The 27,818-nt window shown below is 40.9% G+C and overlaps 1 protein-coding gene across 5 annotated transcripts in view; it reads right to left on the reverse strand.

Moving 5' to 3' along the window:
* LOC110501509 (protein TANC1) overlaps positions 1-27,818 on the reverse strand; it is a 183,539-nt gene that overhangs the window by 151,720 nt on the left and 4,001 nt on the right. For all 5 annotated transcript variants that reach the window (XR_016490551.1, XM_090215664.1, XM_090215663.1 and 2 more), the window contains exon 2: positions 2,331-2,423. Coding sequence is in view for 4 of the 5 variants with exons in the window: in XM_090215664.1 (XP_090071790.1) it covers positions 2,331-2,391 (61 nt within the window). In the remaining variant the exon portion in view is untranslated. The remainder of the gene's footprint in view (positions 1-2,330; positions 2,424-27,818) is intronic.

The following is a 27,818-nucleotide window of genomic DNA, read 5'->3' on the forward strand; positions in this document are numbered from 1 at the left end:
CTGAACTGTGGTTTAGATTGTCATCTGGGGTGCTCACAGTGGAAAACAGCGATTGCATCCCAAATGGCACCCTATTCCCTATACACTGCACTTTGGGCCCTGTTCAAAAGTAGTCCACTATATAGGTAATAGTGTTCCATTTGAGACGCAGTCTAAAGAGAAGGGGTGGGAGAGGGGTAACCTGGTGCTGAAGATAGGTAGCCAGTGTCTAGGCAAGCCAGACTCTGATCACTTTTGTTAACAGTATGTCGACTGTTTTATATAACAGAGGCAAGTCGCAGCCTGATCTAAAGATGAGCAAATTGACTCAAGATACTTAACTGCTGTACTGCTATACAGTACTTATGTTACTTACAACTGTCCCTTCCTATAGTAGGCGAGTCTAGACCAGACAACATCGCCTCGTGTTAGTCCTACATCATCTCTGTCTGTTTATGAAAAGATAGATCACGATCTATGTCGCTAGATGTGAGTCAGAAATGTATTAGCACTGCTGAGTGACTTACAGTCAAACTCATTCCCAGTCGTAATGGAAAATCTAACAGATTACATGGAAGAGCCAGAACAACACCAGCATCCTCATGGGGATGTCACACTGACAATAATAGTAGTGTCAAAGAGTATACCAGTTCAGAGTTCTCCAGGGTCATTCTGACTGCAATAATAAGGCCTTCCTGTGGGATAGGAGGTAGGCCTATCTATTCTAAAAAAAGGTTAATTACCCTACCCTGTTCTCTAGTTACACATCAGTTTAACAACATTTTCCATGTTGAAACAGAGACTGTGGTATGGGTTATTTATAGCCAATAAATACTTTTTTATAAATACTGAAAACTTGGAGCCATGGTGCTTATACATGTGTGTTTGTGTATACCCCGAGAGCACCAAGAAAATGACTTACTTAAGAAAAATGGTCAGTGACAGTGACACCAGTTTATGACCATATATGTTCAAACTGCTTGCTCGCTACAAATGTTGGCTCAGATGATGAAATGTTTGTGAAGAGCGACGAAAGGCATGAGCCATATTTGTGTGCATATTCTCAGAACTTCAGGTTACAAATTTAACTCATTACTACGTATCTGTGTTTGTATGCATTAGGAATCCATATTAGCAGCTACTCTTCCTGCACAGTTTAAAAGGGGGTGTAAAAATTACAGTGCTGACTTATTTTAACCCAGTATGAGTATTTTCAACACTATGAGGAGTCAATGAGCTCTAGTGTCGGGATTAAATCGGTATCACGCCCTGACCTTAATTATCTTTGTTTTCTTTATTATTTTGGTTAGGTCAGGGTGTGACGAGGGTGGTATGTGTGTTTTTGTCTTGTCTAGGGTATTTTGTAATTCTATGGGGTTACGGCATTGTCTAGGTAAATGTAGGTCTATGGTGGCCTGAATTGGTTCCCAATCAGAGACAGCTGTTTATAGTTGTCTCTGATTGGGGATCCTATTTAGGTTGCCATTTTCCATTTTGGTTTTGTGGGTTATTGTCTATGTGTAGTTGCATGTCAGCACTCGTGTTATAGCGGCACATTTGTTTAGTGTTCTTCGTTTAAATTAAGAAGAATGTATTCATATCACGCTGCGCCTTGGTCTCCTCGTTATGGCGAACGTGACAATCGGAGTGTAAAATTATGCAGTCATTGCAGTGTAAATTCAACTCAATTCAGAGGAATTTTAACACCATTTGAAGTCAAATTAACTCTGAAAATGTGACACTACCTGTAGAGTAACTTTAACACAATGTAGACTGAGACCAAATGTTATCTGAAACAGTGTTGAATTCAACTCTATAGGAGTTAAATTAACACTTTTATTTTTACTGTGTGGGATCCAGCAGAATTAAGGTAAGGCAGGTATACAACTTTAAAAACATTACAATACATTCACAACAGATTTCACAACACGTTAAGTGCGTGCCCTCAGGCCCCTACTCTAGAACCACATATCTACAACACAAATGTACGTGTGTGTATAGTGCATATGTTATTGTGTGTGTGTGTTTGTGCATGTGTATGTGCCTATGCATGCGTTGCTTCACAGTCCCCGCTGTTCCATAAGGAGTATTTGTATCTGTTTTTTTTATCTAATTGTACAGTAAGCCTATTATGATAAACCCTTTGTATATCGCCAGCGAACTTCCAATCACATCCATTGTCATTCTGTATAAAAAAGTAAGACTAAACAATTAATAGATGCCCATAAAAACATATAAATAATGGAGACAGGTTGTGGCAGGTTTGTGTGTGAAGTAAGGCAGTCTGAGGGTAACATGTTGTTGCACAATGGTCAAAGTGACCTTGCAGCAGTCAGCCATACTCCACATACCTGGCTCCTTCTTGCTCCCCTTCCCTCCGTCTCTGTTCTTCTTCAGCACTGCCTTGAACATGATCCGATTCTTGGAATCCTCTCACTCTCCCCCTGCAAAAACACAACCATTTCAAGAGCAGGACAGGCAGAGAGTGAGTGCGCGAGTCAACAGAAAATGTACAGGCTGACGATAATGCAACCCGCATTTCATACCCTCCTCTCCTGACACTCCGCTGGGAGTTTTCCCACAGCGTTCCCAAGCCGGCAGGTCATCTCTAGAGGGCCGGCCGGGGAAAGAATGCTCTAATATTTAAACAGAACGGACAAGGTCTGCTCTCTTGCTATGCAGGAAAACAATCTGTCAGATTCTCCACATTCCACATCTAATTGATGCTACGTGGCTGAACTTGGGCCTTCACACTCACTTTTCACAATATTTCTAAAGCTTGGATATTTGCTGACTCTTTATAATCTTGAGTCAAGAGGCACATATGCTGGTAACTTGAATTAGACCTAATTTAGCTAGGTAAAAAGGCCTTGGTGAGTTGCATTTTTGTTATGCTATACAAACATCTATTACTGGGTAACTAACAGGAATGTTAGCCTACTGTTCTGGTTGGCCATTTTCTTGTTGGCCTTTTTCTCACCTGATACACAGTGCAATGCAGCCCAAATTAGAGCCCAAACTATTAGCAACCATGATTATTGTCAACACATAAATTGCTTTCCTTCACTCTTCACTTCCTAATAGCTGAATACATGGTGCTGAATTTGGCACTCTACTTATAGAACCAGCTCATTATTCACCATGGAGACAGGGAACGGAGGCCCTGCCAATTAAGGGTGTCTTTTCGCACACAGGACACAGGCTACAAGGATCCAGAATGTGGGCCCTTAGTTAACTAGTTTGGAGTTTGTAAGCTCCACTAAGACCTCCACTGGCTCCTGGAGCTGTGGAGGAAAAAAATATTGTTTTTCATTAGCATGGAGAGGTCTACCAAGAAGCTTTGATCCAAGCCCTCTGGTGTGTGCACTGGCCCTCTTTTGACTGACTGATGGGGGTGGATGAGTATCTCGTTTTTTTATTAGGATCCCTATTAGCTGTTACTGAAGCTACAGCTAGGCCTACTCTTCCTCGGGTCCTTCACAACAGACATAATAAATAATCCTTTTCATTCAATATTTTTTCCCAGGGCACAATGGGACTGCATTTTCTATCTGAAATCATATTGGGTAGGCATAAACTGGGATTTGCTTAAATCTGTCTAGACGAACAAAATGGACAGGGCCAGAACACCAATACCAGAGACAAAGGATTGGTGATGCCAAGGGGAGCGCACACTCACCTTCAAACACACATTCATGACTCTTGGTTACTAATAAAGGTCAATCACTCACAGGCTAGACCCCACCCAGAGTAATGCACAGGGAGGTCAGTGCTAACCACATCCTGTTTGGAGACAATCGTACCACCCCCATCCAACTCACACCCAGCACCATAAACAACTTAAGAAGCACATGGGCTCTTGAAATGACAGCTGTAATCTACTGTGTCCCAAATGGCACCCTACACCATGTGGGCCCTGGTCAATAGAAGTGCACTAAATAGGGAATAGGGTGACAATTGGGACAAAACCCTAGTCTCCACCTCCCAGTCTGGCAAAACAGCTTATGACATGTTACAAGACAGGCCATTAGAAAATATCTCCTGCTGTGATTACATTAGGGACATTTCATTCACCTGCCCAGAGCTAAACCTGTTCACAGTGGATCTGAAAATAATGTAGCGGGCCTAAATAGATCTGTACAGTATTAGAAAACACTTTCTCTAAAGCTCTATTCCAGTTAGGACTCCAGAGCTCTAGTTCTAGAACTCTATTCAAGTTCAGTAATGTGTTTAGGCCTATACACTGAGTATACAAAACATTAAGAACACCTGCTCTTTCCATGACACCTGCTCTTTCCAGGTGAAAGCTACACTCTTAGAAAAAAGAGTTCCAAAGGGTTTCTTCAGCTGTCCCCAGAGGAGAACTGTCATGCGGTGAATGAGGACCCAAAAGCGAATTAACAAAACAGAGTTTCTTTAATGATGAAACACACGTAGGCTCAGATGGACAGGCAGATTCCGACAGGACAGGACAAGGTTGCAGCAAACACGACGATAGTCTGGTTCAGGCATGAGTAACACAAACGAGAATCCGACAAAGACAGGAACAAAAACAGAGAGAGATATAGAGGACTAATCAGAGGGAAAAAGGGAACAGGTGGGAAAAGGGGTGACGAGGTAGTTAGGAGGAGACAAGGAACAGCTGGGGGAAAGAGGGGGAGAAAAGGTAACCTAATAACGACCAGCAGAGGGAGACAGGGTGAAGGGAAAGGACAGAAACAAGACACAACATGACAATACATGACAAGAACTCTTTTTGAATCCAGGTAGAATCGTTTTGGGTTCGAGGTAGAATCCTTTTGGGTTCTATGTAAAACCCTCTGTAGAAAGGGTTCTACATGGAACCCAAAAGGGTTCTTCAAGGGTTCTCCAATGGGGACATCCGAAGAGTGTATGATCCCTTACTGATGTCACTTGTTAAATCCAATGCAATCAGTATAGATGTTTTAAATTGTAACCTTCATTTAACTGGGCAAGACCAAATTCTTATTTACAATGACGGCCTACAACGGCCAAACCCAGATGACGCTGGGACTCCCAATCACGGCCGGTTGTGATACAGCCTAGATTTGAACCAGGGTGTCTGTTAGAGGTGGACCGATTATGATTTTTCAAACACCGATACCGATTATTGGAGGACCAAAAAAAGCCGATACCGATTAATCGGACGATTTTTATATATATATTTGTAATGATGACAATTACAACAATACAGAATGAACACTTTTATTTTAACTTAATATAATACATAAATAATCTATTTAGCCTCAAATAAATAATGAAACGTGTTCAATTTGGTTTAAATAATGCAAAAACAAAGTGTTGGAGGAGAAAGTAAAAGTGCAATATGTGCCATGTAAAAAAGCTAACGTTTAAGTTCCTTACTCAGAACATGAGAACATATGAAAGCTGGTGGTTCCTTTAAACATGAGTCTTCAATATTCCCAGTTAAGAAGTTTTAGGTTGTAGTTATTATAGGTATTAAAGGACTATTTCTCTCTATACCATTTGTATTTCATATACCTTTGAGTATTGGATGTTCTTATAGGCACCATAGTATTGCCAGCCAAATCTTGGGAGTTGAGAGGCTACAAGTCATTAACAGAGCAGTGCTTCAAGCATTATGAAGAGCTGCTGGCAAACGCAGGAAAGTGCTGTTTGAATGAATGCTTACGAGCCTGCTGCTGCTGCCTACCACCGCTCAGTCAGACTGCTATATCAAATCTTAGACATAATTATAATATAATAAAACACACAGAAATACGAGCCTTAGGTCATTAATATGGTCAAATCCGGAAACTATAATTTCGAAAACAAAACGTTTATTCTTTCAGTGAAATACGGAACCATTCCGTATTTTATCGAACGGGTGGCATCCCTAAGTCTAAATATTGCTGTTACATTGCAAAACTTTCTATGTTATGTCATAATTATGTAAAATTCTGGCAAATTAATTACGGTCTTTGTTAGGAAGAAATGGTGGACCAGGCGGACCAAACTGCTGCATGTACCCTGACTCTGCTTGCACAGAACGCAAGAGAAGTGACACGATTTCCCTAGTTAATATTGCCTGCTAACATGAATTTATTTTAATGAAATATGCAGGTTTAAAAAAATCTACTTGAGTATTGATTTTAAGAAAGGCATTGATGTTTATGGTTAGGAGCCCCCGAGATGAAGGGGAGGAGACAGGTAAAAGAAGGATTTTTAAACTTTGAAACAATTGAGACATGGACTGTGTATGTGTATTATTCAGAGGGTGAATGGGCAAGACAAAATATTTAAGTGCCTTTGAACGGAGTATGGTAGTAGGTACCAGGCACACCGGTTTGTGTCAAGAACTGTAACGCTGCTCGGGTTTTCACGCTCAAAAGTTTCCGTGTGTATCAAGAACGGTCCACCACCCAAAGGACATCCAGCCAATTTGACACAACTGTGGGAAGCATTGGAGTCAACATGAGCCAGCATCCCTGTGGAACACTTTCGACACCTTCTAGAGTCCATACTTTGACAAATTGAAGCTGTTCTGAGGGCAAAAGGAGGGGGGGTGCATCTCAATATTAGGAAGGTGTTCTTAATGTGTGGTATACTCAGTATATGTGAACAAAGACAAAGCCTGCATCTACTAAAGATGTTTCTTCATCAAACATCAGAAATCTAATCTTGAAACCTAGATAGTGGCACATAGGAAAGCCTCAGTGAACTGTCAACTGTCAACACATTGAGGACGTTGACATATACACTAATAATTCAATATTGAACTGATTATGGCAGTAGGCGAAGTAAAAAAAATTATCATGGTCACTGTGGTAGAACGTCCCATTGTAGCCTGATTTCAGATGTGTCCATGAAAATAGGCTTATTAGGGAAATCGTTCTTCTTGCAAAGAATGTAAACGTTTTAACTGAACTATCATATTAACCTGACTATCCACAATAATCGCATTTGTGCATGTTTTTTAACCATTTTTATTTCACCTTTATTTAACCAGGTAGGCTAGTTGAGAACAAGTTCTCATTTGCAACTGCGACCTGGCCAAGATAAAGCGTAGCAATTCGACACATACAACAACACAGAGTTATACATGGAATAAACAAAACATACAGTCAATAATACAGTGAAACAAAATAAAACAAAAAGTCTGATGGGCTGTTTACAGATAGGCTAAGTACAGGTGCAGTGATCTGTAAAATGCTCTGACAGCTGGTGCTTAAAGCTAGTGAGGGAGATGTGAGTCTCCAGCTTCAGAGATTTTTGCAATTCGTTCCAGTCATGGGCAGCAGAGAACTGGAAGGAAAGACGACCAAAGGAGGAATTGGCTTTGGGGGTGACCAGTGAGATATACCTGCTGGAGCGCGTGCTACGAGTGGGTGCCGCTATGGTGACCAGTGAGCTGAGATAAGGCGTGTAAGTGCCGACAACTGTGCTTTGACGACTTAATCCATAATTCACAAAGACAGATAGATAGTCAGAGAGAGAGAGAATGGGAAACATTCCACTCAGTCCTATGGTAGGTCCTCTGCAATGTTCAGCAATTGTTAACTTGTGGCATTTCTATCCCCCTTTTGCAAGACAGGAAGACCACTAATAATGGTGCTACAAAAGAGTGGATTAGTGCTTCAGTCAGGAGATTCGTCACAAAGGACTACAGTCATCCTGATGTATTGGGGCACTTTGCATTGTCACACTTTTTCAGACAGATCTGTTTCCATGTCTGTCTGTGTGCTGACTATCCACAGACCGCTTTCTCTAGCTAGGTCATTATTCCTGGTGCGTTACCCATGTTTAGGGCAGCAGGTAGCCTTGTGGTTCAAGCATTGGGCCAGTCCACGAAAGGTTGATTATTCAAATCCCCGACCTGTCCGTGACAACACTCTCAAGGAAAGGGAAAGGGGGATACATAGTCAGTTGTCCAACTGAATGTATTCAACTGAAATGTGTCTTCCGCATTTAACCCAACCCCTCTGAATCAGAGAGGTGCGGGGAGCTGCCTTGAGTGTCCACACTAAACATATCAAATAAAACCATCCACCAAATTAGATTACTAAATCAAAGTGATCAGATTTCAACTATCTGTTCTGATCAAATCAAATGTTTTTGTCACATGCACCCCGAATACAATAGGCGTAGACTTTACTGTGAAATGCTTACTTACAAGCCCTTAACCAACAATGCAGTTCAAGAAATAGAGTTAAGAAAATATTTACTAAATAAACTAAAGTACAATTTTTTATAAAAAGTAATACAATAAAATAACAATAACGAGGCTATATACAAGGAGTTATGGTACCGAGTCAATGTGCAGGGGTACAGGTTAATAGAGGTAATTTGTACATGTAGGTGGGGGTAAAGTGACTACGCATAGATAACAAACAGCAGCAGCAGCGTAAAAACAAAGTTGGGGGGGGGGGGGGGGGGTTGTCAATGTAAATATTCTGGGTGGCCATTTGACTAATTGTTCAGCAGTCTTATGGTTTGGGGGTAGAAGCTGTTAAGGAGACTTATGGACCTAGACCTGGTGCTCCGGCACCGCTTGCCATGCGGTAGCAGAGAGAACAGTCTATGAATTGGGTGACCGGAGGAGTCTTTGACCATTTTTCAATTCTTGACATTTAATCCGAGTAAAAATTCCCTGTCTTAGGTCAGTTAGGATCACCACTTTATTTTAAGAATGTGACATGTCAGAATAATAGTAGAGAGAATGATTTATTTCAGCTTTTATTTATTTCATCACATCCCAGTGGGTCAGAAGTTTACATACACTCAATTAGTACTTGGTAGCCTTGCCTTTAAATTGTTTAACTTGGGTCAAACGTTTTGGCCCATTCCTCCTGACAGAGCTGGTGTTTTTAGGCCTCCTGCTCGCACACACTTTTTCAGTTCTGCCCACAAATGTTCTGTTGGATTGAGGTCAAGGCTTTGTGATGGCTACTCCAATACCTTGACTTTGTTAAGCCATTTTGCAACAACTTCAGAAGGATGCTTGGGGTCATTGTCCATTTGGAAGACCCATTTGCGACCAAGCTTTAACTTCCTGACTGATCAATATATCCACATAATTTTCCTGCCTCATGACGCCATCTATTTTGTGAAGTGAACCAGTCCCTCCTGCAGCAAAGCACCCCCACAACATGATGCTGCCACCGACGTGCTTCACGGTTGGGATGGTGTTCTTCGGCTTGCAAGCATTCCCCTTTTTCCTCCAAACATAACGATGGTCCTTATGGCCAAACAGTTCCATTTTTGTTTCATCAGACCAGAGGACATTTCTCCAAAAAGTACGATCTTTGTCCCCATGTGCAGTTGCAAACCGTAGTCTGGCTTTTTTATGGCGGTTTTGGAGTAGTGGCTTCTTCCTTGCTGAGCGGCCTTTCAGGTTATGTCGATATAGGACTCGTTTTACTGTACACATTTTTTCTGCGGTCTTGGCTGATTTCTTTTGATTTACCTATGGTGTCAAGAAAACAGGCACTGAGTTTGAAGGAAGGCCTTGAAATACATCCACAGGTACACCTCCAATTGACTCAAATGATGTCAATGCATGAAGACATGGCTAAAGGTCAATCAGATTTGTGAACATAATCCCTAGCTGTGTATTGCCGCTTTCCATGTTGTCTGTTGTCTGTAGCTTGTGAGGTGTGGAAACATTTTGTTGCTTTTATGAATTTTGTCTTGCTGCTTTTTGTTCTGTTGCTCTGTCTGTATGCTATGTGTTGCTTGTCCTATGTTGCTCTGCGTGTGCTCACTGCTCAATGATTGTCTATATTGTAATTGTTTTTAATAACCTGCCCAGGGACTGCAGTTGAAAATTAGCCGGCTGGCTAAAACTTTTACTGAAACATTGATTAATGTGCACTGTCCCTGTAAAAATAAAATAAACTTCTAAAGCCATGACATCATTTTCTGGAATTTTCCACGCTGTTTAAAGGCACAGTCAACTTAGTGTATGTAAACTTCTGACCCACTGGAATTGTGATACAGTGAAGTAATCTGTCTGTAAACAATTGTTGGGAAAATTACTTGTGTCATGCACAAAGTAGATGTCCTAACCGACATGCCAAAACTATAGTTTGTAACAAGAAATTTGTGGGGTGCTTGAAAAACGAGTTTAAATGACTCCGACTTCAACTGTAGGTCCTGGGTGGCTGGAAGCTTGGCCCCAGTGATGTACCGGGCCATACACACTGTAGCGCCTTACGGTTGGATGCCGAGCAGTTGCTATACCAGGCGGTAATGCAACCGGTCAGGATGCTCTCGATGGTGCAGCTGTAGAATTGTGAACAGGAAGGGCATGTTTAAAATGCCTAATACCAACCTCTAAGGCTTAGGCTATATCACACAGTCCACCACCTTCCACACACAAAGCATAAAATGGAGTAAGGGACAGGGTTCCATATACCGTGCATTCATAAAGTATTCAGACCCCTTAACTTTTCCCAAAAAAATTACATTATAGCCTTATTCTGAAATGGATTAAATATTTTTTTCCCTCATCAATCTACACACAATACCCAATAATGACAAAGTGAAAACAGTATTTTTTTATTATAGCAAATGTATTCAAAATAAATAACAGAAATACCTTATTTACATAAGGATTCAGACCCTTTACTCAGTACTTTATTGAAGCACCTTTGGCAACGATTACAGCCTTGAGTTTTCTTAGATATGACGCTACAAGCTTAGCACACCTGTATTTGGGTAGCTTCTCCCATTCTTCTCTGCAGATCCTCTCAAGCTCTGTTAGGCAAGCTCTCAAGACTGTAATCGCTGCCAAAGGTGCTTCAACAAAGTACTGAGTAAAGGGTCTGAATACTTATGTAAATGTGATATTTGCGTTTCTTTTTCTTCAAAAAATGTTTTTTTATTTTTCATTATGGGGTATAGTGTGTAGATTGATGAGGAAAAAATTTACTCAATTTGGATTAAGGCTGTAACATAACAAAATATGGAAAAGGGGAAGGGGTCTGGATACTTTCCGAATACATTGTAGCTCTACTGTTGTGATTCACAGCTATGGTAAACTACTCTTGGTCCCAAATTGTGCAGTGTGATTCGGAGCAGCAGCTTTCACTAGAGTGGGAGAACATTATGGAGGATGCCTGCCTTCCATCTCTATGGGCCTGGACTCCCTCCCTTCCTCCCTTCTCCAACCTCTAGGCCTGTTGCTGTGTGGGAGCTTACTGCTCATCTCTGCAGGAACAATAAACAAGCCCTAGTTTAACTAAAAGGAAATGAGGAATGCCTTCCTGATATTGTAAGGGCCAAACCAACAGACTTCTGGCTGTTAACCCCACACAGTGTACACTCAATACTGGTTCGGTAGTCACTCTCTAATGACATTTACTTTGGCCTATGTATACAACCTGTTTACTTACAGTGCATTCGGGAAAGTATTTAGACCCTTTGACTTTTTCCACATTTTGTTACGTTACAGCCTTATTCTAAAATGGATTAAATAGTTTTCCCCCCCTCACCAATCTACACACAATACCCCATAATGACAAGCAAAAACAGATTTTTAGAAGATTTTGCATATGTATTAAAAACCAAAACTGAAATATCACATTTACATAACTATTCAGATGCTTTAGTCAGTACTTTGTTGAAGCACCTTTGGCAGCCATGACAGCCTCGAGTCTTCTTGGTTATGACTCTACAAGCTTGGCACAGCTGTATTTGGGGAGTTTCTACCATTTCTCTCTGCAGATCCTCTCAAGCTCTGTCAAGTTGGATGGGGAGTGTTGCTGCACAGCTATTTTCATGACTCTCCAGAGATGTTCGATCGGGTTCAAGTCCGGGCTCTGGTTGGGCCACTCAAGGACATTCAGAGACTTGTCCCGAAGCCACTCCTGTATTGTCTTGGCTGTGTGCATAGGGTCCTTGTCCTGTTGGAAGGTGAATTTTCGCCCCAGTCTAAGGTCCTTAGCGCTCTGGAGCAGGTTTTCATCAAGGATCTCTCTGTACTTTGCTCCGTTCAGCTGCAGAGAGGGTTGTCCTTCTGAAAGGTTCTCCCAACTCCACAGAGGAACTCCAGAGCTCTGTCAGAGTGACAATCAGATTCTTGGTCCTTCTCCCCCGATTGCTCAGTTTGACCAGGCGGCCAGCTCTAGGAAGAGTCTTGGTGGTTTCAAACTTCTTCCATTTTAGATTTTTGTTCTTGGGTACCTTCAATGCTGCAGAAATGTTTTGGAACCCTTCCCCAGATCTATGCCTTGACACAATACTGTCTCGGAGCGCTACGGACAATTCCTTCAAACTAGAGGTCGACCGATTTATGATTTTTCAACACCGATACCGATTATTGGAGGACCAAAAAAACTATACTGATTTAAACGGACACATTTTTTATTTAATTATAATTTTTTTGTAATAATGACAATTACAACAACACTGAATGAACACTTATTTTAACTTAATATTATACATCAATAAAAATCTATTTAGCCTCAAGTAAATAATGAAACATGTTCAATTTGGTTTAAATAATGCAAAAACAAAGTGTTGGAGAAGAAAGTAAAAGTGCAATATGTGCTATGTAAGAAAGCGAACGTTTCAGTTCCTTGCTCAGAACATGAGAACATACAGTGCCTTGCGAAAGTATTCGGCCCCCTTGAACTTTGCGACCTTTTGCCACATTTCAGGCTTCAAACATAACACAAAGACAGAAAATAAACACCCATGAAACCCAGGTGGAAAAAGGCTACCTAAGTATGATTCTCAATCAGAGACAACTAACGACACCTGCCTCTGATTGAGAACCATACTAGGCCGAACACAAAAACCAACATAGAAAAAGAAACAGACTGCCCACCCCAACTCACGCCCTGACCATACTAAAACAAAGACAAAACAAAGGAACTAAGGTCAGAACAGGTCAGAGGCAGTTAACCCACTGTTATATTTAAATAAAAATAATAATAATAATAAAATCGGCAAATCGGCGTCCAAAAATACAGATTTCCGATTGTTATGAAAACTTGAAATCGGCCTTAATTAATCGTCCATTCCGATTAATCGGTCGACCTCTACTTCAAACTCATGGCTTGGTTTTTGCTCTGACCTGCACTGTCAACAGTGAGACCTTATATAGACGTGTGTGCCTTTCCAAATGTCTAATCAATGGAATTTACCACAGGTGGACTCCAATCAAGTTGTAAAAACATCTCAAGAATGATCAATGGATCAATGATCAATTTTGAGTCTAATAGAAAAGGGTCTGAATACCTATGTATTTCTGTTTTTACTTTAATACATTTGCAAACATTTCTAAAAACCTGTTTTAACTTTGTCATTATGGGTTATTCTGTTTAGATTGCTGAGGATTTTTATTTATTTAATCCATATTAGAATAAGGCTGTTACGCCTTGTGGTTAGAGTATTGGGCCAGTAACCTAAAGGTTGCTAGATTGAATCCCCGAGCTGACAAGGTAAAAATCTGTCGTTCTGTCCCTGAACAAGGCAGTTAACCCACTGTTCCTAGGCCGTCATTGTAAATAATAATTTGTTCTTAACTGACTTGCCAAGCTAAATAAAGGTTAAATAAATAACATTTAAAAAACGCAACACAATGTGGAAAAGTCAAGGGGTCTGAATACTTTCCGAAGACACTGTATAGACTGTATTTCCATGGGACTATGCCCCCTTTTGATAATTTAATGGAGAACTTGGTATAGTGGTACATGAAATGAGGAAAAATCGCACTGGCAGTAGGCTATTCATAAACTTTGCTATGTTGGCCATACTAGTGCAGCCAAGTGCTATTCAGATGTTTCAAAAGATTGCCTATTGACAAGGTAATGAATTCAGTTAGCCTCATTCCAATGTTATGATTATGTTATGGCACAATAATAGGATATTGTCTCAGAGAAGCACATTACGAATGTATACGAACGCACATGATTCTTATTACACTGATCCAATCAACTCATTAGACACGGCGGGCGATTACAACAAGACCGGCACTCAGAAGAAAATGGGCTGCACATTTTTACAATCACTGTATTCCACACATTCCTTTGTACTGTGGCCTAGCTCAGAGCCAGGTGGATCCACACTAACATTAACTGATGGAGGGGATGCTACTCCTAGATACTTAACTTTGCTCTAAGCTTGATTGCCAATCGGCCTAACTTTTGAAGGGGATGGATTTCTGAGGCATGCAGAGTTATATTATTATCTAAAGGTCAGACTGCCTGGGCTTAAAGGTAGAGAGTAAGAGTTAGGATACAGGCTATTCTGTGTCCTTAGATCTCCCTCTGACATACTATCCTAAGTAGTTAATGAAATCAACGTGTGCCTCTTATGAGAACAAAGGGACAAAATCAACATCAAAAGCCAATACGTTTTAGGTAGGAAAATAATGGTGACCTTTAAGAAAAACTTCAGAACAGAGCATACATGGATGCATCATAGAACATGGCTAGGCACCAAGATTTATCTAACCCACAGTTTGATAAGTGAGTTGACCACCAACCAACCCATAGCGTTTAAGTTGGGGGTATTATCTCCTTTAGGCAGAGCCCCTAAAAAGGGCCTCCATCAGAGCAGCGTTGCCAAAGACCTACTGTGGCTGTCAGGTCTTTGTGGACACACACTGAATAGAGGGGCAGACACTCAATATTTAAAAAAAATTCTGAGGCACCACAAAGCAAGCACCATCCCCAGAGCCACAGCTATGTACCGCAGTGATTCCCAGGGACTACCAGTCAAATAAAAATAGGGAGTTGAAATTCACATTCACTGTATGCTCCAAACCCAGATAGATCTAAATATTGTAAAAATGGAAGAGGTTTCTCTTTCATTGTACAGAAGCCAAAGGCACAATCCTACTCAAATTAGCAACCCATGCTAGTTGTTGCATCTTTAGATTCCTCCTCTTTCTTAATTTCAAACAGAGACCTTTATCTCCGTCACATATGGAACCGCTCGCATCAGGTGTGCTGTTTAGAAGGGTGTTTTCCAGCTAATTGCATTTTGGCAAATATTTTTAAATTACTTTTTATTTTCTGCTTCATTGCATGTTCTGGGACAAATAATAAGATCATAGATGTAATGTTAGCTAGCCAACTAACAGCACACTTTAACTTGAAATTAAGACTTTCTGTCAGGGAACATCTTAAAATGTAGCTAGCTAGTTTTTCTAAGCCATATACATCATGGATGGACGCCTGTCCCTGTCACGGATGCCATGGTTGCCCTTAGTTTGAAGATATAATCCGGAGACAGGTGCTTTCTCCATCTCCTTAGCTATCATAATCTAATTGCACTGATTTCGAAACTCAGTCCTCCAGAAAGCGGAGAGCAACGGCAGGGTGTGGTTAGAGCGTTGGACTAGTAACCGGAAGGTTGCAAGTTCAAACCCCTGAGCTGACAAGGTACAAATCTGTCGTTCTGCCCCTGAACAGGCAGTTAACCCACTTCCTAGGCCGTCATTGAAAATAAGAATTTGTTCTTAACTGACTTGCCTAGTTAAATAAAGGTACAAATTAAAAAATAAAACACTTATGCAGTTCTACAGTATGTGTAGACAGGATTACCAACACATACTAACTAGCTCAAATAGACAGAAGTATGCTATATGGCAGACCAATCTGAAACTCATCTCCCAGCATGTCCAGCCCACTCATTATCTCAGCCAATCATGGCTAGTGGAAAAGTTGCTGACTTTTCCTGTGGCTAAACCAACTAGGCTCGTCATTTAACACTTGTATTTGTATTTACAGATGGTACACAAGTTTGTTATCAAGGCACATGAAAGTTCACATGTTCCAGAAGGCATTTCTGCCCAAAAAAACACATTTTTATTAAAAACATTAAAAAGTTTTAAGTTTAAATGGCTCTCCTGTGAAGTAGTGACCCGCGGCATACACCTAGTTTCCTGAAACGAGTAACAAATGACCGGTAAATTTAAATCTTCCCGGTCACATTGTCCGGCACCGCATTTTCCTAACGGAAACCCAGGGCCATCTAAGATGGTCATCAGAGAAGCTGGATTATATATAGAACGGAAGTGGGATTGTTTTCCTGATTGCCTTCGATGCTGGTGCCATTGACACACAGGCCTGGTTGAGTGTGGAGCTGCTTTGTGCTCTGTGAGATGCCAGACAATGAAGAGAGCAACCTTCAGCATGACTTCCCGTGCAGCCTGAGGTCAGTTTTTTATATACTACTTTCCTGGTAACAGCCATCGACCCGGCCTTTTCATCCAATGACTCTACATGAATGGTTCCTCTAAATTCGCCCAGCAGCTGTTGTCATAGTGACAGTCAAAATTCACACCAGGCAGGCTCTGACCTTTGTCATCTGAGAAAATGGACACTTTGCCAATGACAGTAAAGAATGCCTCTATGAAATGAATTTTAATTTGGGGGAGATTGGGCAAATGAACATTTCCAGCCTACATTTGACAGGTTAAAGATAATGGCCGTTATATTACTGTCCATTCTTAGGCTTTGCTGAATTCAAAGCTCACTGAAACATTGAGAAGTGAACAACACAATCCTAAACCCTGGAAGAGGAAGTGAAGTGGCAGGTATGGAAGAATGGGCTGCAGTCTGTCTCAGGCATTGTGCACAATGTCTGCTCTTCACATTCTATGCCTATGTTATGAAATTAGGAAATGGCAATAAGCAACCCTTTTTTACACAACCAGTCCACCAGTCAAACTCCACTATGATTCATTCACATCCTGGCTCCAAACCTTTAACCACAGCCAGTGCTGTGCTCTCTATCCATATGAGAGGGAGGAGGGTGTATTTGGCTGGCTGAGATTTACAATACAACTATGTTATTCCTGTACAATTGAAAGTGGAGAAATCCTCTCAAACTTTTTAAGCTAGTTGGCCGTCAAAATTGAACTGAAATGATGTGGAATATTAGCCTGCGTGTCCTTCTGCAGCTTGCCTGCCAATGCATGCTTGTCCCAACCCACGTTTTGACAACATTGGGAACTTACTTGCCTGCCTGCCTGCTCGCACGCCCATTTGATAGATCCCAAATACATTTGACTGACAACTAAGAGACATGCTAAGTGTGGATAACAGTCATTCAAGTTCAGCATAGCTAGCTAGCTAAGCGATTCACACTGCGACACAAACCGGCCATTGTTTTATTAGAAAAAATACAGCCCATTACAATGTCCACTTATGTACATAGGATGCTGTATATAGCATTTTAACATATTAAAACAAAATAAGAGATAAATAATATACTTTTCTGCTATGCTTGCAGATGTGCATAATATACTGCGACCCTAATCAAAAAGTATTCAGTAACTCGAAATAACAAACTTAAAACATGTTTTTCGGGCCTCCAGACGCCAGCTTACACTTCTGCTCAAATTAGGCCTACATGTTTCTCCTTTGTATGGTGTTTTGTTGCAGGTTTAGTTTTTAGGTTATTCATTGTCAAGCTTTAAAAACCAAAGCCAGACTGCATTTTAGGTGCCTAGATAGGACAGTGGCATGTGTCCTTACACTTTCCCTTCGCTGCGTGCTGTAAACACACAGCACAATTTAAGTTGAATTCACAGCTGCAAGCGCATCAGGCTGTATGTAATTTCATAAAGTAGATGACTCAACTGTTGACTCATTTATACTCACTTGTGTGTCCTATTCAGCCCAAGGGCCTTGTGTTTGGCACATGTACACTAGACTATTAGCCACGTTATGACTGACTTGTGATCTTTGCCCTTGCTAGTTTAATTGTATTGACATTCCCAGCCTTAGATACAGTCATCCGTTTTTGTTCAAAATATTGAGTCATTGAAACTGAAATGGTGCATTCCGAATGGGTGGAGGCAGCAAACAATGTACCAGGCCAGCTCTGATTTAAAACCTGATAGCAATATTTTTTGGACTACCAAGAAATGTATTGGTGAATTATATTAATCATGCATTGAATTGCATCTATCTATTCTGCCAACAATGCCTTACTGTACGTCATGGAATGTTGAGTCAAATAGAACATATTATTTTTAAAACCTCTTATAATGTTGATTTTGAAGCATAAACTGTGAATTTGATATTTTTGATTGATATTATGATTGTCTGTTTGTTTCATATGTGCTAAGAAATTAAAACGCTGCCAGTTCTACTTTAAGGCAGCAAGAATGAAGTTGTTAATTAACTCTTTACTGGCCATATCTGTTTCCAATGTTCTACTAATACTATACTAGCACTTGGGTTAACAAAGTTAATGTAGTTAGACTTTTGAAGTAGCCTACACAATCCTGTCACACGGAGAGATTTAACATCCATGTTCATGCCTGCATAGGCTAATTCAAGTTGTGTGCAAACATTTTCTGCTCCCCAGGTTGCACACGGGGTATAACATGACCATATAGGATGCATCCATGACAACTGGTGGTGTAATAAGAGGATTTAGGCTAGGACTGTTATGCTAGGCTATAACACAAATAGTTTAACTGAGGAAATTCCTGTCTGGAGCAACTTATGTCCATGCCTGTACGGTAGTTTACCTGCGAAATAAACATGCTTGGAGCAGTGTGTTCTTAGAAACTTTTTAAGATCCTGGGAAAATAGCCTGACATTCTCAAATCGTATGATTATTCACCTTACCTTCAGGCCAAAAATGAGGTCATGCTGTCACAAGCAGATTCAAACAATTTACAGCAGTGACTAGAGGCAAGTAACCCACTTTTTCATCTATAATGTATGTAGACATTATTTTTGTTGAAATTAAAAACGATGACAGGTCTAATCTGCTCATTAGCCAGTTATTTTACCCAGGAGGATAACTTTTATTAAACAGACAATTTCACTTTTTCAGGTAATTTTGAGAGCAAGCTAATTCTGGTACTACTAATGTGATTTTGGGGGCATAAACTTCCACCCTGAAAATGCCACTGCCTATTCAGAAGTCAAGAGTGTGAGAAACGGTTTCTAATGCCCTATCCAAGCTTCCCAGCAGCGCTGAACATGTTTTTGAAGGCGATCATTACTTAGAATGTACAGTTGTACTTGGAGCTGTGGAAACTGAGTCTACCTGACATGTCTATGTCTATACCTGATGCTATAAAAGTTGAATAAATGTATTATTATTATTGTATTATTATTATTATCGCCTACGCTTTAGACACTTGCAGACAAGACATTGCGCATCGCTCCCTTTCCAAATACATCACCTCATACCCAAGAAACATTACCCTACACCAGTGGTTCTCAACCTTTTTTACACCATGATGGGATAAAAAATATTCTGTGGCACAACAAAAATGTCCCAATTTATTTTATGGTAATGACCTCCATCTCATCTAATCCATACTGCAAATCATAAATTTTTTGCAACAAACATTTATTTCCTTTTTCATAGTTCCTTACTCACGATGATTCATGATGTGTACCCCTTTAAGAGTGTCCTGGGAATTTGTGCTAGATTTTTTTTTCTCAAGTAAAATAGGTCTTTAGTTTGAACGGTTTGGTCTACAGACGAGCAGTTTCTGCAATGTAAAGGTAAAACAACGGACACAGAGCCATGCTACGTTTGTTTCTATGGCAGAAGCTGTGGTACAGCTAATGCCGCGTACACATTGTGACCTATTTTATTATGGTGTACGTCATCTTCACACTGGACGGAGCTAGCTGTATTAGCTAGCTAGTGTGTGCTTGCTAGCGAGTGTGTACTAGCCAGCTAGCTAATGTTTACTAGTCAATGAGCTAGTGTGTACTAGCTAGCTAGTGTTGGATCAAAATGGGGCTTAGGTGGTGGGCGTGGCGGGGACATGGCCAATGGTGCACACATTTTAGAGGCCCTCCTTGTAGCTGCTGTGACAGAATGTAGCTGGTTTTAAAGAAAATCTTCTGCAATTCTATGCATCTTGTCATGGGGTTGAGAGAACATTGGCCGTTTTAATGCTAATTGCCTGTAATTCTACACATTTTGCCATGGCTTATACTATCTGAGTGAATTAAACATTATAACAAAATCAATTGTGGCCCCATGCCATGACAAAAATACTCCTGAATTAATAATTTGAGGAATTTTTTATTGTCTAACTGTCTAGCTTTTGTTTTGGTGATTGTTCATTCTCAAAGATGATCTTATTAAAAAATTAAATAAATGTTTTTACTGTTTGGCCCAATATTTATTAAACTTTTTTTTACCCTGACCTAGTGTGTCCTAGCTAGCTAGTGTGCATGTAGGGACGTAACACTTGTAGTGACGTAATGCTAATGGCCGTTGTTCTGTTACAACTACCTTCAATGGCAGTGGCCGTGGCGTGTAGTTACTGCAGTCCGCCTATAGATATAGGCGCCGAAGACAAAGCAAAGTTTGGAAAATTATATAGGCACCGAAGACAAAGCAAAGTTTGGAAAATTATTAAGTATGCAGCACCCGTTTCGCAACGGAGCCTTCAGCCACAAGAGGTCGGTCCCCATTGAAATTAATGACAGCCGATGCAACGCAATGGACTGCTCAGATGTAATGTTAATGAGGCTTAAGCCTAATCAGACTTGCCTGTGGTAATTTCCATAAAGATATATAAAAAATAAAATACTTTTTATTTTTTTTGCGGTAAATCGGCGCCCAAAAATACCGATTTCCGATTGTTATGAAAACTTGAAATCGGCCCTAATTAATCGCCAATTCCGATTAATCGGTCGACCTCTATTGATAGCTAGCTATGAGTTAGGATACCATTTGCCAGCCTCAGCCTGCCCACATCTATTTACAATCTTTATCTGGTTTCTTTTAATGAACATCAGGGAGACTCCATAAATCCTCCTCCTCACCTGACTAGGAACACTCCCAAACAGGAAAAAACACTCTTGTTTGTCTGTGACAGTGTTCACCAACCTTTTCTGAGTCAAGATCACTTTCAGAGTCAAAATGCATGCCGAGATCTACCGCTCTGATTAAAAAAAATGTAAGCCTATGCAACATTAACCAATTAAAAACAGTACTGTAGCAATGAGGTTTGTGCAGTAAGCTATAGGCCCAATACATTATCACCGCATCCTGTCTTTGCTTGAATTTACCTGCCAATGCATTGTTGTTCAGGACATTTAAAAAAATTATATTTCAAAGTTTGAGGTAGGCTATATGATTACACCAGTAATAGACCCATTATTGTATTACTTGGGAGGCACAGCTGAGTGAGCATACATTTAAATAATTTGCTTTTTATTTTACTGGGCTGATGGTGCCTGCATCTGATGGTGAGTCTCAGCAGTGAGGGTCCGTCACTCAACATCCCTCCGCTCTCCCTATCCTCCACTGACACTGACCAAAAAGGGACACCATCTTCCAGTTGATGGCAAAACTCAAGTCGCACCTCATTATTTCTGCCTCATGCACAAACTCATGTTGTTACGCATATGAACAGAGAAAGTGAAATATTCCTTGAAATTAAAAAAGACCAACGCCGCTAATAATAACAACAACGCAAGCCTATAGATACACTTTCCTACTTATTCATTACAGGTGCACTGCTTGTTGTAGCGCTGAGTGGAAATAGGAAGAACGTGCATTTCATGGCTTATAAAAGTGTTGAATACAAAGTGTTGACAGAGCTGAGTAAGAACGTAAACATGAACTCAGTCATAAAAACAGCAGCTCTTTGCTGTATTCGTTGACAGTCTCTCTCTAGTCTGTGTTTTAAACGATTGCAATCTCACATTATCAATTTTGTCGTAGCTTTCTTTTATGCCTGCTATGTTACTGCAGACTCGGTCATCTGCGCAATCTGATTGGCCAGTGGTAGCATAGTGCACATGTTTTCCTCTCCAGGCCCACCAGGAAGGCAGAGTTTGTATCTTCAGACACATGAAATGGCAACAGTTTGCCTGCCCGGCGTGCAGGGCAGCAAAAAAAATTTAACACAAGGCTTTATCGTTGGGTTCTTTATAGAAATGTTTGCAAAGAAACAGAAATGCCTTGGAGATCGACAACGGTTGGTGACCGTTGGTCTATGAGATTATAAAAAGCTGGACAGCACTAACTATTCCTCAGAATCTTGTTCCTTCCCTGCTTACGGACAACTCTGAGTCAGACTTAGCATATCCAGACCATAGCCAGATATTTGGCAGGGAGTTTGGGGTTTCCTGCTAGGCTATTTGATTAGAGTCAAACATTAACTTGCCAGGTTTAAAGTCTACGGGCTTTCTCTTAACACATAGCATCTTCATCCATTTTACTTCATGAGTTTCACTCGTAGGGATTCCTAGGCTAGTAAGACATTTAACAAAATTGGCATCACAGGGACTCAGACCTGTTTCCTTTGTTGAAAGCAAACATGTACGTCTAATAAATCACTCCTGGGTTTTGGCTGATAAACATTACACAGGTGTTCAGCCTGAGCCCAGACAGTTTGCAGATAAGGCTTCATGGTTTATTATTAGACTACCTCAAATTGAACAAACAGTAATATAGACTATATACCGCTAAGAAAAAGACCACAACACAGCACTCTCTCATGGCAGATTGTGGAGGTAGCCTAACTGTTGTGAGAGGCTATAGGGAAACATGTTTGAATATCACAAGAGTGCACTGCATTAATAAACACCAAAATCATGATCACCTTGAAACTGTTTTAACTGTGAGTGACCCTCTCTCAAGAACCAGTTGGCCTGCGAGTCACAGCCAATTATTTATATATACACTAGATGACTGAAAGGGGGATGCTGTTCTGTAGCCAACGCACCTCCATCTTGGCACTTCCCCATCATTGTAAAAAATATTTTGGAAGCTACAGAAATGCATTTATTAATGTCTACATTTATTTTTGACATATTTATGCTATTACGGACACCTTAATGAATACTATTAAATTATATTATGTGAGCTAAACAACATATATATATATATATATATATATATATATATATATATATATATATATATATATATATATATACAGTGCATTGCGAAAGTATTCGGCCCCCTTGAACTTTGCGACCTTTTGCCACATTTCAGGCTTCAAACATAAAGATATAAAACTGTATTTTTTTGTGAAGAATCAACAACAAGTGGGACACAATCATGAAGTGGAACGACATTTATTGGATATTTCAAACTTTTTTAACAAATCAAAAACTGAAAAATTGGGCGTGCAAAATTATTCAGCCCCCTTAAGTTAATACTTTGTAGCGCCACCTTTTGCTGCGATTACAGCTGTAAGTCGCTTGGGGTATGTCTCTATCAGTTTTGCACATCGAGAGACTGACATTTTTTTCCCATTCCTCCTTGCAAAACAGCTCGAGCTCAGTGAGGTTGGATGGAGAGCATTTGTGAACAGCAGTTTTCAGTTCTTTCCACAAAAACTTAAAAATTGGGCGTGCAAAATTATTCAGCCCCTTTACTTTCAGTGCAGCAAACTCTCTCCAGAAGTTCAGTGAGGATCTCTGAATGATCCAATGTTGACCTAAATGACTAATGATGATAAATACAATCCACCTGTGTGTAATCAAGTCTCCGTATAAATGCACCTGCACTGTGATAGTCTCAGAGGTCCGTTAAAAGCGCAGAGAGCATCATGAAGAACAAGAAACACACCAGGCAGGTCCGAGATACTGTTGTGAAGAAGTTTAAAGCTGGATTTGGTTACAAAAAGATTTCCCAAGCTTTAAACATCCCAAGGAGCACTGTGCAAGCGATAATATTGAAATGGAAGGAGTATCAGACCACTGCAAATCTACCAAGACCTGGCCGTCCCTCTAAACTTTCAGCTCATACAAGGAGAAGACTGATCAGAGATGCAGCCAAGAGGCCCATGATCACTCTGGATGAACTGCAGAGATCTACAGCTGAGGTGGGAGACTCTGTCCATAGGACAACAATCAGTCGTATATTGCACAAATCTGGCCTTTATGGAAGAGTGGCAAGAAGAAAGCCATTTCTTAAAGATATCCATAAAAAGTGTTGTTTAAAGTTTGCCACAAGCCACCTGGGAGACACACCAAACATGTGGAAGAAGGTGCTCTGGTCAGATGAAACCAAAATTGAACTTTTTGGCAACAATGCAAAACGTTATGTTTGGCGTAAAAGCAACACAGCTCATGACCCTGAACACACCATCTCCACTGTCAAACATGGTGGTGGCAGCAACATGGTTTGGGCCTGCTTTTCTTCAGCAGGGACAGGGAAGATGGTTAAAATTGATGGGAAGATGGATGGAGCCAAATACAGGACCATTCTGGAAGAAAACCTGATGGAGTCTGCAAAAGACCTGAGACTGGGACGGAGATTTGTCTTCCAACAAGACAATGATCCAAAACATAAAGCAAAATCTACAATGGAATGGTTCAAAAATAAACATATCCAGGTGTTAGAATGGCCAAGTCAAAGTCCAGACCTGAATCCAATCGAGAATCTGTGGAAAGAACTGAAAACTGCTGTTCACAAATGCTCTCCATCCAACCTCACTGAGCTCGAGCTGTTTTGCAAGGAGGAATGGGAAAAAATGTCAGTCTCTCGATGTGCAAAACTGATAGAGACATACCCCAAGCGACTTACAGCTGTAATCGCAGCAAAAGGTGGCGCTACAAAGTATTAACTTAAGGGGGCTGAATAATTTTGCACGCCCAATTTTTCAGTTTTTGATTTGTTACAAAAGTTTGAAATATCCAATAAATGTCGTTCCACTGCATGATTGTGTCCCACTTGTTGTTGATTCTTCACAAAAAAATACAGTTTTATATCTTTATGTTTGAAGCCTGAAATGTGGCAAAAGGTCGCAATGTTCAAGGGGGCCGAATACTTTCGCAAGGCACTGTATATATATAACATTAAAGTATATATTTTTAAGTTCTAATGTTAGTGTCCCCACAACAATAAAAATACTTTAACAGCTATAATTTTGTCCTTAACACTTAATTGAAATAATGTAGAATTCCAATAATTCCTATAGAGGACTGCTTCTTCTGGGGAGTGCCAATATGGCAAAGTGGGTGAGGTTATATCCTGCCTATTTGGCCCTGTCCTAGGGAATCGTCGGACAGGGCCACAGTGTCTCCCGACCCCTCCTGTCAGCCTCCAGTATTTATGCTGCAATACTTTGTGTCGGGGAGCTAGGGTCAGTCTGGAGTTTTTCTCCTGTCTCATCCGGTGTCCTGTGTGAATTTAAGTGTGCACCCTCTAATTCTCTCTCTCTCTCTTTCTATCTTTCTCTCTCTCAGGACCTGAGCCCTAGGACCATGCCTCAGGACTACCCGACCTGATGACTACTTGCTGTCCCCAGTCCACCTGGTCATGCTGCTGCTCCAGTTTCAATTGTTCTACCTGATATTGTTCTACCTGCTACCTTGTCCCAGACCTGCTGATTTGGACTCTCTCTCTCAACCACACCTGCTGTCTCTAACTCTGAATGATCGGCTATGAAAAGCCAACTGACATTTACTCCTGAGGTGCTGACCTGTTGCACCCTCTACAAACACTGTGATTATTATTATCTGACCCTGCTGGTCATCTATGAACGTTTGAACATCTTGGCCATGTACTGTTATAATCTCCACCCGCACAGCCTGAAGAGGACTGGCCACCCCTCAGAGCCTGGTTCCTCTCTAGGTTTCTTCCTAGGTTCTGGCCTTTCTAGGGAGTTTTTCCTAGCCGCCATGCTTCTACATCTGCATTGCTTGCTGTTTGGGGTTTTATGCTGGGCTTCTGTACAGCACTTTGTGACATCGGCTGATGTAGAAAGAGCTTTATAAATACATTTGATTTGATTGGCCTATACATAGCATTAGCAATTCAGGGTTTACATATAGTGCATTTGAAAAGTATTCAGACCCCTTGACTTTTTCCTAATTTTATTCTAAAATGGATTAAATATTTTTTTCCACTCATCAATCTACACACAATACCTCACAATGACAAGGCAAAAACAGGCTCTTAGAAATGTTGGCAAATGACAATAAAAAAAATACCCTTTACTCACTACTTTGTTGAAAGACCTTTGTCAACAATTACAGCTTTGAGTCTTCTTGGGTATGACGCTACAAGCTTGGCACACCTGAATTTGGGGAGTTTCACCCATTCTCCTCTGCAGGTCCTCTCAAGTTCTGTCAGGTTGGCTGCAAAGCTATTTTCAGGTCTCTCCAGATGTTCGATCGGCTTCAAGTCCGGGCTCTGGCTGGGCCACTCAAGGACATTCAGAGACTTGTCCCGAAACCACTTCTGCATTGTGTTGGCTGTGTGCTTAGGGTCGTTATCCTGTTGGAAGGTGAACCTTCGCCCCAGTCTGAGGTCCTAAGCGCTCTGGAGCAAGTTTTCATCAAGGATCTCTCTGTACTTTACTCCATTAATCTTTCCCTCGATCCTGACTAGTCTCCCAGTCCCTGCCGCTGAAAAACATCCCCACAGCATGATGCTCACACCACCATGCTTCACTGTAGGGATGGTGGCAGGTTTCCTCCAGACGTGGCGCTTGGCATTCAGGCCAAAGAGCTCAATCTTGGTTTCATCAGACCAGATAATCTTGTTTCTCATGGTCTGAGAGTCCTTTGGATGCCTTTTGGCAAACTCCAAGTGGGCTGTCATGTGCCTTTTGCTTAGTAGTGGCTTCCGTCTTGCCACTCTACTATAAAGGCCTGATTGGTGGAGTGCTGCAGAGATGGTTCATCTCCACAGAGGAACTCTGGAGCTCTGTCAGTGACCATCGGTTTCTTGGTCACCTCCCTGACCAAGGCCCTTCTCCCGCGATTGCTCAGTTTGGCCGGGCTGCCAGCTCTAGGGAGAGTCTTGTTGGTTCTTAACATCTTCCACTTAAGAATGATGGAGAACACTGTGTTCTTGGGGACCTTCAATGCTGCAGAAATGTTTTGGTACCCTTCCCCAGATCTGTGCCTTGACACAATCCTGTCTGGGAGCTCTACGGACAATTCCTTCAAACTCATGGCTTGGTTTTTGCTCTGCCATGCACTGTCAACTGTAGGACCTTATATAGACAGGTGTGTGTGCCTTTCCAAATCATGTCCAATCAATTGAATTTACCACAGCTGGACTCCAATCAAGTTATAGAAACATCTCAAGGATGATCAATGGAAACAGGATGCACCTGAGCTCAATTTCGAGTCTCTGAATACTAATGTAAATAAGGTATTTATGTTTTTGCTAAAATTTCTAAAAACCTGTTTTCGTTTTGTCATGATGGGATATTGTGTGGAGATTGATGGGAAATAATTTAATACATTTTAAAATAGGCTTTAATGTAACAAAATGTGGAAAAAGGGAAGGGGCTTGAATACAATTGGTCACAGCCTGAGCGGAGACCCAGCCCCTCTTATACTCCACAGTCATAACAACACAGCTATCTACCCCTCCATTTCTCTCTGGGGCTTTCTAAATGCTTAACAAAAATGTTAATAACAGCTGTTTCATCAGGAGGTACTGTTAAAAACCTTTGGTTGTGCTCACACACAGGCTTGGGATCTCATTCAGTACTGTAGCTCACTGAGGGTTTTTATGGGAGTCCTTTCATAAATGTATTATTCCCATGTCAGTTTACTGAAATGTCTCATTGAGTCGAATGTGTTGATTAAAGCGTGCAATCATAAAACATTTGGCAGACCAAAATAATTGTGGTTTCTAAACTGTACGTTCTCAGTAAGCTAATGAGGTCACTCTGAAATCTCACAGTGTCATACAGTAGCTTTGTTTGCTCATCACATTCTCTCTGTTCTCTCTACCGGAGCTGCTCTCATGTTCAGAAACCAAATCCTCCACCAATACACAAAGGCAACTCAATATGCATCTGTCATTCTGCTACATTTTAATTGATGCCTAGAGGGAAGCAGTGCAATTAAATGGTGGGGTTAAAAGAGTTAAGGCGAGCGTTTAGATACAAACTTCTTTGAACCCTTGAGAAATTGTACCTAATG

This window comes from Oncorhynchus mykiss, chromosome 22, assembly GCF_057628025.1.
Source record: "Oncorhynchus mykiss isolate SJ-2025 chromosome 22, ASM5762802v1, whole genome shotgun sequence".
Taxonomy (NCBI): Eukaryota; Metazoa; Chordata; class Actinopteri; order Salmoniformes; family Salmonidae; genus Oncorhynchus; species Oncorhynchus mykiss.